General features: G+C 42.4%; 1 protein-coding gene across 9 annotated transcripts in view; it reads right to left on the minus strand.

Annotated features, from left to right (window-relative positions):
• The window catches only part of NRAP (nebulin related anchoring protein), a 66,776-nt gene that overhangs the window by 37,505 nt on the left and 14,384 nt on the right, over nucleotides 1-14,887 (minus strand). For all 9 annotated transcript variants that reach the window (XM_079793078.1, XM_079793080.1, XM_079793081.1 and 6 more), the window contains exons 12-19: nucleotides 14,519-14,635; nucleotides 10,221-10,328; nucleotides 9,096-9,200; nucleotides 5,218-5,316; nucleotides 3,908-4,012; nucleotides 2,688-2,795; nucleotides 2,344-2,445; nucleotides 17-214 (exon numbers count right to left, since the gene is read on the minus strand). In XM_079793078.1, the coding sequence (XP_079649204.1) occupies nucleotides 17-214; nucleotides 2,344-2,445; nucleotides 2,688-2,795; nucleotides 3,908-4,012; nucleotides 5,218-5,316; nucleotides 9,096-9,200; nucleotides 10,221-10,328; nucleotides 14,519-14,635 (942 nt within the window). The remainder of the gene's footprint in view (nucleotides 1-16; nucleotides 215-2,343; nucleotides 2,446-2,687; nucleotides 2,796-3,907; nucleotides 4,013-5,217; nucleotides 5,317-9,095; nucleotides 9,201-10,220; nucleotides 10,329-14,518; nucleotides 14,636-14,887) is intronic.

Raw genomic sequence — 14,887 nt, forward strand, 5'->3', positions numbered from 1 at the left:
AATGACGGGGGCTCACCTCGCTCTGGAGCCCGTAGGCTTTCTTAGCCCACTGTGTCTTCATATCTTCGGGCAGCACGGTGTATTCGTGCAGCTTTTTCCTGTAGTCCAGGTCACTGGCCAGAGCTTGGGCCTTCTTAGCGTGCCTGATGTTTACCATATCCATGGGCAGGTGAAAGTGGGTCTTGCTCTCTTCAAAGCCTTTCTTGTATTCAACCTTAAATGGAACAAAACAAGGCCCATTACTCGAAGCCTGTGTTTGCAGGCGTGATATGGAAACACAGGAAAGAAGCCCACATTTTCATGAGAAGTTGGCACTCTGGGCAACGGCATCCATCTGTCAGAAAAGTGAGACCCCTTTCTGGCTCTGTAAGATGACAGTGCCGGGGAGCTGAGATTCCACACTACTTTGTCTCTGGGAGAAATGCCTCCTTCCAATCCTAAATCGTTTTATCTGGCTACCCCAGGAGGCAAACACTTTATCCATGGTTTCTGTAGAAGCTTGAAAAGGTAGAATAACAAAGCTTAGGCTCCAGAGCCAGAGTAGCCTGAGTTCTAACCTGACCTGCCCTCTGCCAACTGGATGATCTCTGGAAAGTTACATCATCTCTCTAAGGGCTCATTTTCCTCGGGGGATTATTGTGATGAGTCAACAAAATAGTAGGTGATACCTGCTTCACGCAGAGGCTGGCATACAGAAAACACTTGGTAAATGTTAGCAATGAGGTTGGCAGTGACAGCGGTGATGATGGTGGTAATGGTGTTGATGATGGTGAAGATGGTGATGATGGTAATAGTGATAATGATGGTAATGATGGCCCTAGTGATGATAATATGGTGGTGATGGTGATGTTGATAATGGTGGTGATGTTGATAAGAGTGATCATGTTGATGATAGGATTGACGATAATGGTGAGGATGGTGCTAATGATGATAATGGTGATGGTGGTGGTGATGGTGATGGTGGTGATGATGATGGTGATGGTAGTGATGGTGTTGGTGATAATAATGGTGATGGTGATGATGGTGATGTTGGTGGTGATGGTACGGTGGTAGGGAAAGGTAGTGATCTACAGTAAAAAGAATAGAGTGCCAGTAAACAAGAGTTTTAGGATCTAGTTCTCTACCCCTCTACTACTATTACTGACTACTATATGACCTCAGGCAAGACACAATCTTTTCAGCCCTAGATGTTCCAACTGCAAATATGAAATACCATTTCGTTCTCTATCTAAACCAAAGCCAGATTCTCAATGTCTCTATATGTTTCACAACTATGCACTTTAAAGGGCTTGTTATATAGGCACATCCAAAATGGTGACTCAGACACCAACCTTCTTACTCTACTCAAGCCATGGCTCCTTAATGATTTACCAGGTAATTAGACCTGTCCGCGCCATCAGAGCACTGTCAGCTGGCCTCACAGCTTGGAGCAGGCAATCGTAAAGCAGAAACCTGATACTTAAAGTGTCCTTTTTAACTGGTCAGTATTGGCAGGAAAGACTTGATTAGAAGCCACATCTGCCCCTTCTAGCAGAATTTACCTCCCCACAAGGGTTTCAGTAAGTGACAATTTTACCACAGTTCATCCCCAGCCATTAACTACAGTTGTTTACAAAGAAGCATCATTTTGATTGGTTGGAGCCTAAATGCCCAGTTGTTTGCTAAATATTTTGAATATTATGTGCATCTGTAACCACAGGATTCATCCAGGACGTCACCACAATAATCAGGGTGCTTACTGTCTAACCCTCTCAGTAGAATTAAGCTCTGTCAGGGAGGAACCTGTTGGGTGTGCTCATTCTTATAGTCCAGTGTCTCTCACACAGGATCTTGCCCATAGTAGTTGGTTAGTAAACACTTGTAGAATCAGTAAATGAGGCTGAACACCTTTGTACCTTCACTAGGAGATCCTGGTCACTCATAGGGAACACACTACCCATCTATTTTAAAAGAATGCTTTGGCAAACAAAAGAAATGGAACAGTGTGGCCGGTATGGCTCAGTGGTTGAGCATCAATCCATGCACCAAGAGGTCACTGGTTCAATTCCCGGTCAGGGCATATACTGAGCTTGCAGGCTCTATCCCCAGTAGGAGGCGTTCAGGAGGCAGCTGATCAGTGATTCTCTCTCATCCTTGATGTTTCTATCTCTCTCTCCCTCTCCCTTCCTCTCTGAAATCAACAAAAATACATTTAAGAAAAAAGAAATGGCACAAACTTCTCACACAAGCCAGGAAAGAAGTCATAGGTGGGAGTCAATAAAAAGTCCCAAGTGAAGGAGGCCCAGGAAAAACTTTAAAGTAACACAACTCTAAGTAAAGGATGGAGGGTAGAAAGGAATTTACCTCGCTGCTCATCTTGGCAACCTGCAGGGAGTGCAGAAGCCTAGAGTCCGTAGTTCCCATGGCTTTGCCTTTGCTTTTTTCGTATTCTTCTTTGTATTTAATCTTGAGAGAAAGAAGAAAGTCTACCGTGAGGGAGAAAGAAACTTTGCCAGATCAGGGGTTCTGGTTTTAACAAGTGCAAGGGGAATAATTCTGCAAAAACACCTCCCAGTCTTTCGCACCCAGAAGATTAAAGGATTGTGATGTTTGCCACGTTAACAGTCATTATTTTTTTCTGCAGGACCACTGACATTTTATGGAAACCATTTCTTATGCATTTCTGAGTTAATGAGAGAAAAACCTACATTGCTAGCAAGCTCTCCGGAGGCTTTGGCGGCCAGCAGAGATATGGCATCCAGCTTCATTTCAAATCCTTTCCCCTTGGACTTTTCCCAGCCTTCTTTGTACTTAATCTGACAAACAAAGACACAGGTGAATTAAGAGTCCCTATACACATTCCTGCCAAAAGCTGAAGAAACAAACAAACAAACAGCGAAGTTGGCGTCTTCATCTGTCTACAGACAAGAATCTTGGTGTTATTATCAAAAGCATCATAGCAATTATTACGACAGTTCATTGATTCCTTAGCTGCTGAGCCATGCAGGGCAACGCTAATGGGCAGGACAAAGAGAAGACCCATGTGTTCATCCTAGGTCTGGTGTTTCCTGATCAGGTGACCCTGGGTAAATTACCTTTTTATGCCTTAGTTTATCATTTGCAAAAAGAATATCCTGTTATGTGTCTCAGGATTGATGGGAGAATAAATTGGATGTAGTATATGAAAACAGATCTTAAGCTGGTAAAGTGCAACATAGATATAAGGTGTTGATATTGGTGTTACCACGGTAACAGTGCCTATTGTTTTCTGGCCCTTTCCTCTGTGTCTTCTACCCATCAGCTCTAAGTCTTTGCATTGGGCTTGTGAGGCTCAGAGACATTAAAACCTCATGTAGGGACATGGGTTAAAAGTGGCAATGCTAGCATCTAACCTGGGTCTATCTGATACGAAAGCCCATGCCACTATGTCCCTATAATAAATACCTCCTGGGGGTATGACAATTTAATAACTCCACTGCTTCTCCCAGTGCCCAGCACAGAATACACATCAACAAATATTAGTTCCTTTCTCTTTTCTTCTTTTGTGCCACAAATCCTCTGTAGAATGAGAAGCCTAATCACAGCCCATTTGGGACTCCAGGAAGAATCTGGTGATTAACATCGATCTTTAACGTAAAGTTTCTCCACACAGCAAAACTCCAGCTTGAAGTCACCCAGATGATGATGATGATGAAGGCATATGCGTGTTCATGCACATATTGTACACATGCTCATATCATGAGAATGAAATTGCTAAGATCAATTTACCCGCAGTGAACTACCACGGGCCATGAGACATTATAACATGGTCGGTGCCGTGAACGAACCCATCTCATGAGCAGAATAGTCCCGGCTCATTGGGACTGGTATCATCATGCTCACCTGTGCACATAACCTCCACCACACTCTCCCCATGCTGCCTGCTTACCTCGCTAAAGAGCTCGGCGTTGGTTTTGGCCTTCGCCAGTTGAGGTACATCCTGGGGCAGTGTGTAATTCAACTTGTTTTTCTCATAGTCAGCACGGTAATTCACCTATTGGGTTTCAAATAAACCCACAGGGTAAGTGCAAGGTGTTTGGATGGGCAGAAGAATTTTGGAGAGAACACTCTCTTTCCCACTTTCCCTTTAGACTCATAGCTGAGAAGGGGTTTCTGGAAAAGGCACCTGACAAGGAAGCCTACAATTTTGTGAATGTTTTAAATGAACAGACTGAAGATGCCCAATGAAAAGTAAAACAACTCAGAGGCACTCAGAGTCATGAGCTTGCAAAGGCTTTCCCTGTGGCCACCTCAGCAGCTCTCCTTTGAAGAACTTGTGAGGGGATGGAGCTTAGTTTATTATCTCACTGCCGTGCAGAACATCTTGTGATATGCATGGTGGATACTCAACGAGTAATTATCAAATGTCTGCCCACATTGAAGAAAAGCAATCTTAAATCTCCAGACATTATGTGATTCTCAGTGGAAGAATACAGCATCATCTGAGACGCAGTCTTGCCCAAAAATTAAACCTGAACCTGATCGAGTCTATAGACCCAACCACTATTTCATAGGACAAGTGGAGGCCGGAGGAACATGTGAAATCCATACTGGGATGCAGTTGGCAAAGCTCAGACTGTGGGAAATCGTACAGGATAAACAATCCAGTCTCTTCAACAGACAACTTGCGAGAAGAGAAGATTTTTTAAAAAACTTAAAGATGAAAAGTCTTAAAGACATATCAACCAATCACAAGATGTGGACCTTATTTGACTCTAATTCAAACAAACTATAAAAAAAAGTATAACCTTACGAGGCAACTGGAATGTTGAATACTAATTAACATTAGTGATATTAAGAATTATTAATTTTGGGGTGTGATATATAAAAAAATGCATAAATATGTTTTAAAATTTTTTCATCTTTTAGAGATTCATACTAAAATACTTATAGAGTAAATATGATACTTGGGATTTTTTTCCAAATAACATGGGAGGGCAAGGGAGTGGATGAGCATAACGATAAAGCAAGACTGGCCATGAGTTGATGGTAAAGCTGGGTGATGGGCCATGGGGATTCTTTACACTATTCTTTTTACTTCTGAATGTATTTGAAATTTGTCAAGGGAGGGTCATTTCATAGCTGTAAGAAGACAAATGTCACCATTCATGAAAATCACATTCTTGGGAGCCCAATATCCAGAGGCCACCCAGCAATCACAAGTCACCCACATCCGGCTGGGCATGTCGGGTCACTTACATGACTCAGTTGCTGGGCATTGATTTTGGCTTGAACAATCTGAGGGGTGTTGGTCACAGAGCTGTACTTCAACTTGTCAATGCTTTGCCTGTAGTTGACCTGGGTACAAAGAAGCACAGGAAGATGTCACTCGCGCTCATCTCTAAGACCTGCTTAGCCCCGTCTGCCTAAGCCCAACAGAGCTGCGATTCTCAAATGACTGGAAAGAGAACCAAAGATTCCAACTGGAGACAACAAACATTCCGAGCCCACCAGAGCCTTTCCAGGGTCAGATTCCACATTGGCCCTTTAGTCAGCTGGGCTCTGGCTCTGATCACCCACCCCACTCATAGTCATCCTGCCTCTGCTGTTTTTTTGTTTGTTAATCCTCACCCGAGGATACTTTTCCATTGATTTTTAGAGAGAGTGGAAGGGAGGGGGAGAGACAGAGAGAGAGAGAGAAACATCCATGTGAGAGAGACACATCGATTGATTGCCTCCCCCACACACCTCAACCAGAGCCAGGGATTGAGCCTGTAACCAAGGCACTTGCCCTTGACCAGAATCGAACCTAGGACCTTCAGTCTGCAGGCCGATGCTCTATCCACTGAGCCAAACCGGCTAGGGTATGCCTCTGTTTTATTGCCTAAAGCCCAGGACCCCACCCAGCACCCCACATACTGTTACAGCTCCTTTAGGCCTAGATTCAAGAAGAAAAGTTTTTGCACATTCTGAGTTTGGGACATAGGGTATGTAGGGAAAACTAGGAAATATAAACTCATTTCAATGTCAACTATTAATGAGATTAGAGTACAGTGGCTTCTTAATGCATTAATTCAGAGGGAAAAATTATCATCTCATAATGAGGTGTCTAATAGAATTCAGAATTATGCACAATAAAAGGTCACAAAAACTATATTTATAAAATGGCATATTCCTTCCCGATAACTCTGCATTAAGTACGTGGCAGAGCACAACTGCTTTCCTCTGCAGGACATAACTGACAGTCTCCGTGATTAACCACACCTTAGCCACGTCACAGATGCTTGGCCACTGCTTCAGTTTTCTCTCTGAAGGGGCTCTTGGCTGAGCACAGTCTCATTGTAATGCTGCTAGTGTTTATAAAACCCATCTGCAGGGAACCCTCTCTAATCAAGGGCTGTACTTGTTTAATTTCATAGCTGTCTGAGCACCTTTAACAACTACCAGACAGAAAGAGAGGCCACAAATGTTCTTGTAATGGATCCCCCAAACTTCCTGAACACCAAAGCCCCTGCATGAGGGTGTGAACTCAACATCACAGGGAGCCAAGAAAGTAAGAGGAATGTGATGACAGAGAGCAGCTGCCACTCTGTCCCAGCCAAGCACTGCCATGCGGGAACTAGGGCCACAGTTCCCTGAGTTTTCCAACTTAAAAAAAAAAAAAAAAAAAAAAAAAGAAAAGAAAATATAAATTTGTGCTCTCTTACATAAATTTCTATATATTGGTCTATTTTTTTTTTAAACACTCTGTGGCCAAATACAACATCTCAGCAGCCTGGATCTGGCCCACGGGCTCCAGTTTTGAACTTACCTCTACTTATTTCTAATCCAGTCTAATTTCATTCTTTTCCCAGACTTCCAAAGGTGAGCTGGCTATATTTCAGGTGCATGGTTTGAGTCAGCCTTATACAGATGAATGTCATAGCAAGTCATGTTATAATGGGAGTACACGTTGTAGGAATCTACCTTGGTTTGCTTGTGCTATTATGCATGGTTTCTAGAATTCTATTGTAAGAGCACACACTTGAATTTTAATGAAATGCTCTTGATCATCACATTCCTCAGGTAATGTATGCAGCCAAAAACAAAAAGAAGTCGTTTTGGTAGTCAAGTTTAACCTTGGGTTTCATTAAGGTGAAGTGAGCAAGTCAACCCAACCAAATTTCCCCAGAAAAAGAGAAGCAAAGTTTAAGTCCTTTATATTCCTCTACCGCCCATCCCTTGTTTTATTTGAAAGCCCCTTTCATCCATTAAACTATCATCTACACCAGTGATGGCGAACCTATGACACGCGTGTCAGCACTGACACGCGTAGCCATTTCTGATGACACGCGGCCGCTGAGGTGGCCGCATGCCGAGGATGAAACATTTGCTGCTCCTGAGGATGAAACATTTGCGAAATAATGTTTTTTCCTCAAAGTGACACACTACCCGAGTTATGCTCAGTTTTTTGGCGAAGTTTGACACACCAAGCTCAAAAGGTTGCCCATCACTGATCTACACTAATAAAAGAGAAACATGCAAATTGACTGTCACTTCACAATGCCCATCAGCCAATCAGTAGTGAGTATGCAAATTAACCCAACAAAGCTGATGATGGCCCCGCCCCCAGCCTTTCCGGGCCTCTGGGCAGCACGCATGCAGGCGCAGAGCAGCTGGGCAGGAAAGGGCACCTGCTATGAGAGGGAGGGCGGGGGGCGGAGGGAGCTACAGGAACGGCGCTCCAGCCAGAGCAAACACTGAAGGCTCCGGCCGGAGTGAAGACTGAAGGCGGCGGCAAGAGCGAAGGCCTGAGTCCCAGGTGCCAGAGGAAAACTGGTGCCGGTAGCCAGGGGAAGGAAGGCGTATTGCACGAATCTTTGTGCAACAGGCCTCTAGTTTGCCAATGATTATCCTCCATTGTCCTGCAAACTGTGTCAGACACTAGAGATACCCACCACAGCCAATACTGCTCCTACTCTGAGCAAAAGACAGAGTGACATACAGACCTACCTACCAATGGCAAAACCCAAGTCAACTAGTGATCCCAAAGGAATGTGTAAGAAAGTAGCACTGGCCATTTACTAAACATATGTTGAATTATTTAAGTTATTGACTGATTTATGATAACCTTTGCTGACAAGTAACTGTGATACCAACTCAATTCTAAACCACCTTAAGTACTTTTTAACCTTTTGCACTCAGATGTCGAGATTAAAATTACTCTTTGAATGTATCAATAATTTGAAATATAAAAAAATCCAAATAAATAAATTTGTATGAAAAGAAACTCCAGTTTTTTATTCTACTGCCGCGCTTTGTAAAATCTGGGGTATTTAAAAAATTAAATCCCGAGTAGAATAAAGGAATCGAGAAAAAAGCAAGCGAGTGCAAAGGGTTAAGATAGGACATGACTTTTGTCTTTTTTCTTTGTACTTTTCTGTATTTTCTAAATTTTCTGTAATAAACGTAGTAAAATTCTTATAATTAGAAATTAATTAAAATTTAATTAATTATGCATATTTTATGTGGGGCCAGCCAAACTATAAATAAAATCACTGATGTAATAATTGAGCTATATGTTATTCCACACATATTGCCCAAGTGCTCCTAAGAAGAAAAATGAGTTACCATTACCACTTCCTCACAACTTATAGCCACTTCCTTTTATTTCCTCCAGTCCTAAAATATACCACACTCCTAAACTTAAAAAAAAGGGTCATCGTTACTAAGGAGCAATTACTTAATGTGCCCAGCAGTGGACACAGTCCACCAAATTCCAACAGGAGAAACTGAACCTCAGGTTATCTTCAAGATGAAACGCGAGTTGTCCTCACCTTATATTGAAAACCTAAGTTTCCTTAGCCCTGACCGGGTAGCTCAGTTGGTTAGCGCATCATCCTGATATGCCTAGGTTGTGGGTTTGACCAGGGCACAAATTGATGTCTCTCTCTCTCTCAAATCAATAAAATAAAATAAGAACTAAGAGTTTCCAAACATGCATAAATGGACTTCCTAGTGAAAAAGAGAGCCCCTTTCGCAATCCCTTCTTCCATTTCCTATGTATCTTGTTTCTGTCCATCTTGCTGCCTAAGAATCACTCCACAGGAGAGAAGCGACAAGAAAAGAGCAGAAAGGGCTATTGGAAGAGGACTTACATCTTTCAAGGGAACCAGTTTCATGACTGTTTGATAGGAAGGAGTGAGAGTGGCTGGGTAGTTGTAGTCGACAATATCGTGTTTATAATCCTCTTTGTAGGCAATCTGAAACACAAAGAAAAGAGAAATTAGCCTCTACTTTTTTTTTTTTTTACCTTGTTTGAATGTCATAGGAAGTATTTTAAAAGGTAACGGGGGGGTGGGGGGGGAGAGGGGGCGGGGGAAAGTAACCAGAAACAAAATTAATTCAGTTTCATCACCTCCAAGGAAAATTAAATTATGCTCACACTTTTGCCTTCAATTAATTTGAATTCTTCCTCTTAATTAATCCAAAATTCATTAACTTCCATCTGTAGCACGTTTACTTTATCTTATTAAATATGGAACCCCTTGTAATTTTTGTTAATAAGAAGTATTTGCGCATGAATATACAATGGAAGAGCTTCTTCCAGAAAATAAATGAAAAGTCAAGAGTCTTCAGAGTGCTTTCAATTTTTTTTTCCTAAAGATCAAATTTGACATTCTCAAGCAGAGGATATTTGACATTTCTATGTTTTAATAATGAAATTGGTAAGATTTACAACTTGGCATTTGCAAACCTATGAACTGAATTGACAAAGCCAAAGACGGATTAATAGATTTCAGGCTATGGTGAAAACAGAGACCTGATCTACTTTGAAGACCAGTGCCTTCAATGAACAGAAGGTCTTCAGTGAACACCACGATGGAATAAATGAATGAACCAATGAACCAAGCACCCAAGCGACCAACAAATTTCATAGTAGGAATTTCAAATAAAAATTATGCTCATCCATTTGTCTTTATCGCTCGGAAATTGAAGGTTTTTCTCACACTGGGTCAATTACAATGGATCTGACTACTCTTCAAACCAGAGAAAGCTGAGATAAGTCCTAGTAAATTGAAGCTATTGAAAAATGTCAAGGATTTTTACCTAGCCTTGGTTGTATCGGTTCATGTTTAGAAACTTATGGGTCGGCCTTCACACAATAGAAAACTGATTTTTCAAAAGGGAAGCTGAAAAGAATTGGCTGAATTTTTTATGCCCCACCTCCTTCCACTCCAACTGATCCCCAGGACCACCAGGCCCCTCACACAAGGACTCACGTTGCTGGCCAGACTTCCAACTTTCATCGCATGGAGAGTCCGTCTGTCCATACCAACTCCTTCATAGTGGCCTCTCATGTGGTTCTGGTAGTTTTCTTTATATTTATTCTATAGGGGACCACAAAACTTTCAACAAAAGCATTCTCTTCCCAACGTGTTCAAAATTAACTACTCCTCTTAATGGACTAAATTGAAAATATAAATGATTAAAGACAACCCATTTAAGTAGTCAGTGTTTCACTGAATAAGAAGTAAGACACACCTTTTAAAAAAAATAAACAACTGAAGTCTCAAGCAAGGACAAGAAGTTGGAATGGGGCAAGCACACAGCAGGCAAGAAAACATAAAATCTGCTGGGCACAGACAGCACAAAACATACCTGACTTTTAAAAAAATATGTTCAATTGTGTATATATACCAGATCTTTTTCAATGTGCAAACCTACTGTGAGAGCATGGAGCTCTCCACAATGGGCAAGCCCTGATTGTGTGTGAAGCCCCATGCTAGGGGCTAGTACAAATCACTGCAGGCTACTACCTCCATTTCTAAATAGATGAAGGATAAAACTTGAGCTCTGCCAAATTCTATGAACTTTTCATCACAGATTGGTCACTACTACAGCCATGTGAAATAATAATATTGTGTCTCAAATGCAGCTTACCAAATAATGAAAACCAAAATGGGATAAGAAGCCATAAATAGGAAAATTTGGGTAGCATCTAATGAAGCTACATTAACACAACCTGCCCTGGGAGGCCATCGCGTTATTAGGCACTGAGAGTATTTAAACAGAATAATGTTACTATATATCAAGACAGGATTCTACTTATCTCAGTTGATCTCACTCTAGGAGGACAGGAATTAACATCATCCCCATTTTACAATGGGCAACGTGGCTGGAGAGCTTAAGCAATTTGCCCAAAGTTGGCCACTTGGCTAATTGTGAAACCAGGTCCAAAGCTGGTGCTCTTCACCACTAATTTATGAAAAATAAATTCCTCATTGAGCCTTACAAAGTCCTGAGTGACTTTAAATTCTACTAGGATGCACAGCTAAACAGAAGTAAATGCACATCATCTAGTGTAGATTATGTTCCCCACGATACATCTCCACAGATCTTCTCTGAGAATCTCCAAATTTGCAAATGCCACTCCAGCATATAGCTGCTTATCTGTCATCTGGGGAAATAATATCTGTCTCCCCAGGTGACTCTGCAGGTCAAACGAGAGCAGGTATAACACCTTGCTGACCGGTCAGGAGATAACTCATGTCTGCATTTACATTAATCTAAGTCATTTTAAGCTTTCAGAGTTTTAAAATGACTTAAATTAATATAAATGCAGACACGAGTTATCTTGTGACCGTGACCGGTGTTAAGAAGCACAAATTTGCATTGGGAGAGGACGTTGCATGCTCTGCTCACCAGCATTCGCCTCTAGGTACCGGATACTGCCAAACACAAAGGATGCAAGAGGACAGGCAGGCACTGCCCTGAGCACTCAAGGTCAAGTATGCATCGGGAGGTGTAAAAGAATTTAACACTACATGGACCAGTCCCAGCAATCTTAATCAAACCTGTTAGGTATCTGTGCTTAAAAGGCCATGCTTTTCCAAGACACATAAGTACATTCACATAGACTGTCTCTTAGGAGACCCAGAAATGCTTAGGCATTAAAAACTCACATCACTGGTGAATTTTGAGATCTTGCTCACGTTCCTGAATTGAGGTGTTTCACAGTAGTTGATACTGTGACCTTTACTACTTTCGTGTTCCTTCTTATACTCCACCTTAGAAACCAAACCCGAAGTCACTCTTGAATATGTCACCAGGACTTTACCGGGATATTTTTAGAAAACTTTCAGCCCAAGATTTAAAGATACCAGGCCCAGCATACTCTTAAGTTAATAGTACAGATTTTCCTTGCAAGGAATAAATAAGTGATAATCAATTTGGTTCTAAACATTAAAAATAAACAATCTCTTTCAAGAATAAATACTATAAGACTTCATATCATTTAAAAATGGCAGAAGTGGTTTTAGGAATCAAGACAGTGGTTACTACTGGGGATGCATGTCTGGGGGAACAGACAAAGAGGGGGGTGTCTGGACTTCGGTTATGTTCTGTTTCTTTATCTGGGCACTAGTTGCACAGATGCATCCACTAGTGAGAATCCTTCCTGTTACACTTAATGATATATGCACTTCTCTGTATGTATGCATCAATAAAATACAACCTAAAAAGTTACTTTACAAAGGCATAGAACAAATACGACCATAGATGCATAGAGTGTCTTCTCATTTTAAATGGGTTGGCTAGCTGAGCTCCCCTGGGTAGCTGGGTGTAAAATGTGAGGCTACAGTTGTTAAACAGACTCCAGGTCACTGGAGAAGGAGCTGAAGGTGCTGCCACTAATAGAGGCATGGCTAGTTTATCTCACTGGATAAACATGAGGGCAAAAAGAAACCGAAGGCTCCCTTGCGACCTCTTACCAAAGGAAATACAGTTTGTTATCCTATTTTATTAAACACTAGAGGCTCGATGCATGAAATTCTTGCACTCAGGGGGGTCCCTAAGCCTGGCCTGTGCCCTCTCACAGTCCGGAAGCTCTCGGGGGATGTCAGACTGGTAGCTTAGGCCTGCTCCCCGGGGGAGTCAGACATCCTTAGCGCTGCTGCAGAGGTGGGAGAGGCTCTCGCCACCACCGTTGTGCTCGCCAGCCATGAGCCCGGCTTCTGGCTGAGCAGCGCTACCCCTGTGAAAGCACACTGACCACCGGGGGGCAGCTCCTGCATTGAGTTTCTGCCCCCTGGTGGTCAGTGCATCTCATGGCGACTGGCCGTTCTGCCATTCGGTCGATTGGCATATTAGCCTTTTCTTATTATATATATATAAAGCCAGCAACTGGAACACTGGACCAACCGGAATGACTGGTTGCTATAATGCCCACTGTGGCTGGCCAACTGGCCTGATCGGGGACGGGGCCAACTGGCCAACCTCCCACGTCTCCTCCCCCATGCCGGCCTGACACCAATTGGCCCCTATCAGGCAGGCTGGCCAGACCCCACCCGTGCATGAATTCGTTCACCAGGACTCTAGTATAGGATAGGGTGACAATACACCTTCTAAGGTATGCAAGATGCTGATGCTCACAATAGGATATAAAATTAAAAAGTACAGCTGAATTCTAATTCTGAAACTATATGTTCTTACATTCATGTACTTGTTTATAAATTATTCACATAGAAAAAGGTCAAAATGGTAACAATGTTGTTCCCGGATGGCAAAACTATGCTGTCAGCCTTCTAGTTCCAGTTCTGTCCCTGAAAGTCTCTTTGAACCAGAATGAGACACTTCACTTTTCTAGGCCTATGACAAAGGAGGGGCCTGCAGGCTGTAAAAGTTCCACGCAGATCTAATGCCCTGTCACCAGGCGTGGTTCAGTGGTTGAGCATCGACCTATGAACCAGGAGGTCATGTTTCGATTCCCAGTCATGGTCAGGGCACGTGCCCAGGTTGCACAGAAACCAATCAATGATTATCTCTCATCATTGATGTTTCTCTTTCTCTCCCTCTCCCTTCCTCTCTGAAATCAATAAAAATATATTTTAAAAAGAAAAAAAAAAGAGCAAGGTTCAGCAAACATTCATATAGCATTCTTCCCTTCTATGACCTGTTGCCAATTCAAATGCCTTTAGGGTCCAGACAGGTAATCCAAATGAGACTCTGGGGTTTAAAAAGGACATGGGGAACTAGAGGGGAGATTTCCTTACCAAAGAGTCCTAACAGTTCTAAATATCTTAATCACTGGGTAGAACCAACAAAACACACCCTCTGGCAGCCAGGTCAGCCTCTAAGATAAGGGTGATTCATGTAGTACCCACAATTTTCTCGGGAACTTGACTACAATGATGAGAGAATGGGGGAGGTTCAAGTTCAAGCCACTTCTTGTTCGTTGATTCCCACTCTATAATGATGTCATATATTTATAAAGGTTAGCTCACCCAATATTCTGGCAACTAGAAATCTATTGCCTGGAACTTCTGAATAGCTCAGCCCTGTAAGAATTCAGGGGGAAGCTTTTGAGCCATCGGAAAATTAAATTTGTTATTTATGAATTGGTTTTGTTCTGGCCTCGCCCATGAATTGCTTTCACTGCACATTTGTTCTTTGGGAACTGGCAGCCCAGGTGTAGTGTATGTGGCCTTACATGGAGTTTTTTTCTGGTGTTGCCCTTCCACTGCCTTTATGGGGGTTAAAGGGAGTGATAGCAAGCAGTAGCGACTGTCCCCATACGCACCTCGCTCACAAGCTTGTTCACGCTCTGAGCCCGCTTCAGAACCAAGTTGTCCTGGGCCGGGAGGGAGTGGTACTGAGCAGCACCTTTCATCCTGTTGAAGTCCTGCCTGTATTTTATCTGAAAGACACACACAAAGAGGGTCCCGAGTTGCTGTCTTCATGCTCCATGGCAGAACTTACCCTCAAATTACCCCACACTTAATGTCAACATTCACGTCACAGAATTTCCTGAAGGACAAATTTCATATGGGTGTTTTTTTTTCTCCATACAACCCACATGCCACTGTATTAAAATAATTAAACATCCCTTTTGTATTAAAATGTTATTGGCCCGGGTTACTTTTATTTGGTGCCCTGTCAGTACTTCTTT

Source organism: Cnephaeus nilssonii (genome assembly GCF_951640355.1).
Source record: "Cnephaeus nilssonii genome assembly, chromosome: 16".
In the NCBI taxonomy this organism is placed as follows: Eukaryota; Metazoa; Chordata; class Mammalia; order Chiroptera; family Vespertilionidae; genus Cnephaeus; species Cnephaeus nilssonii.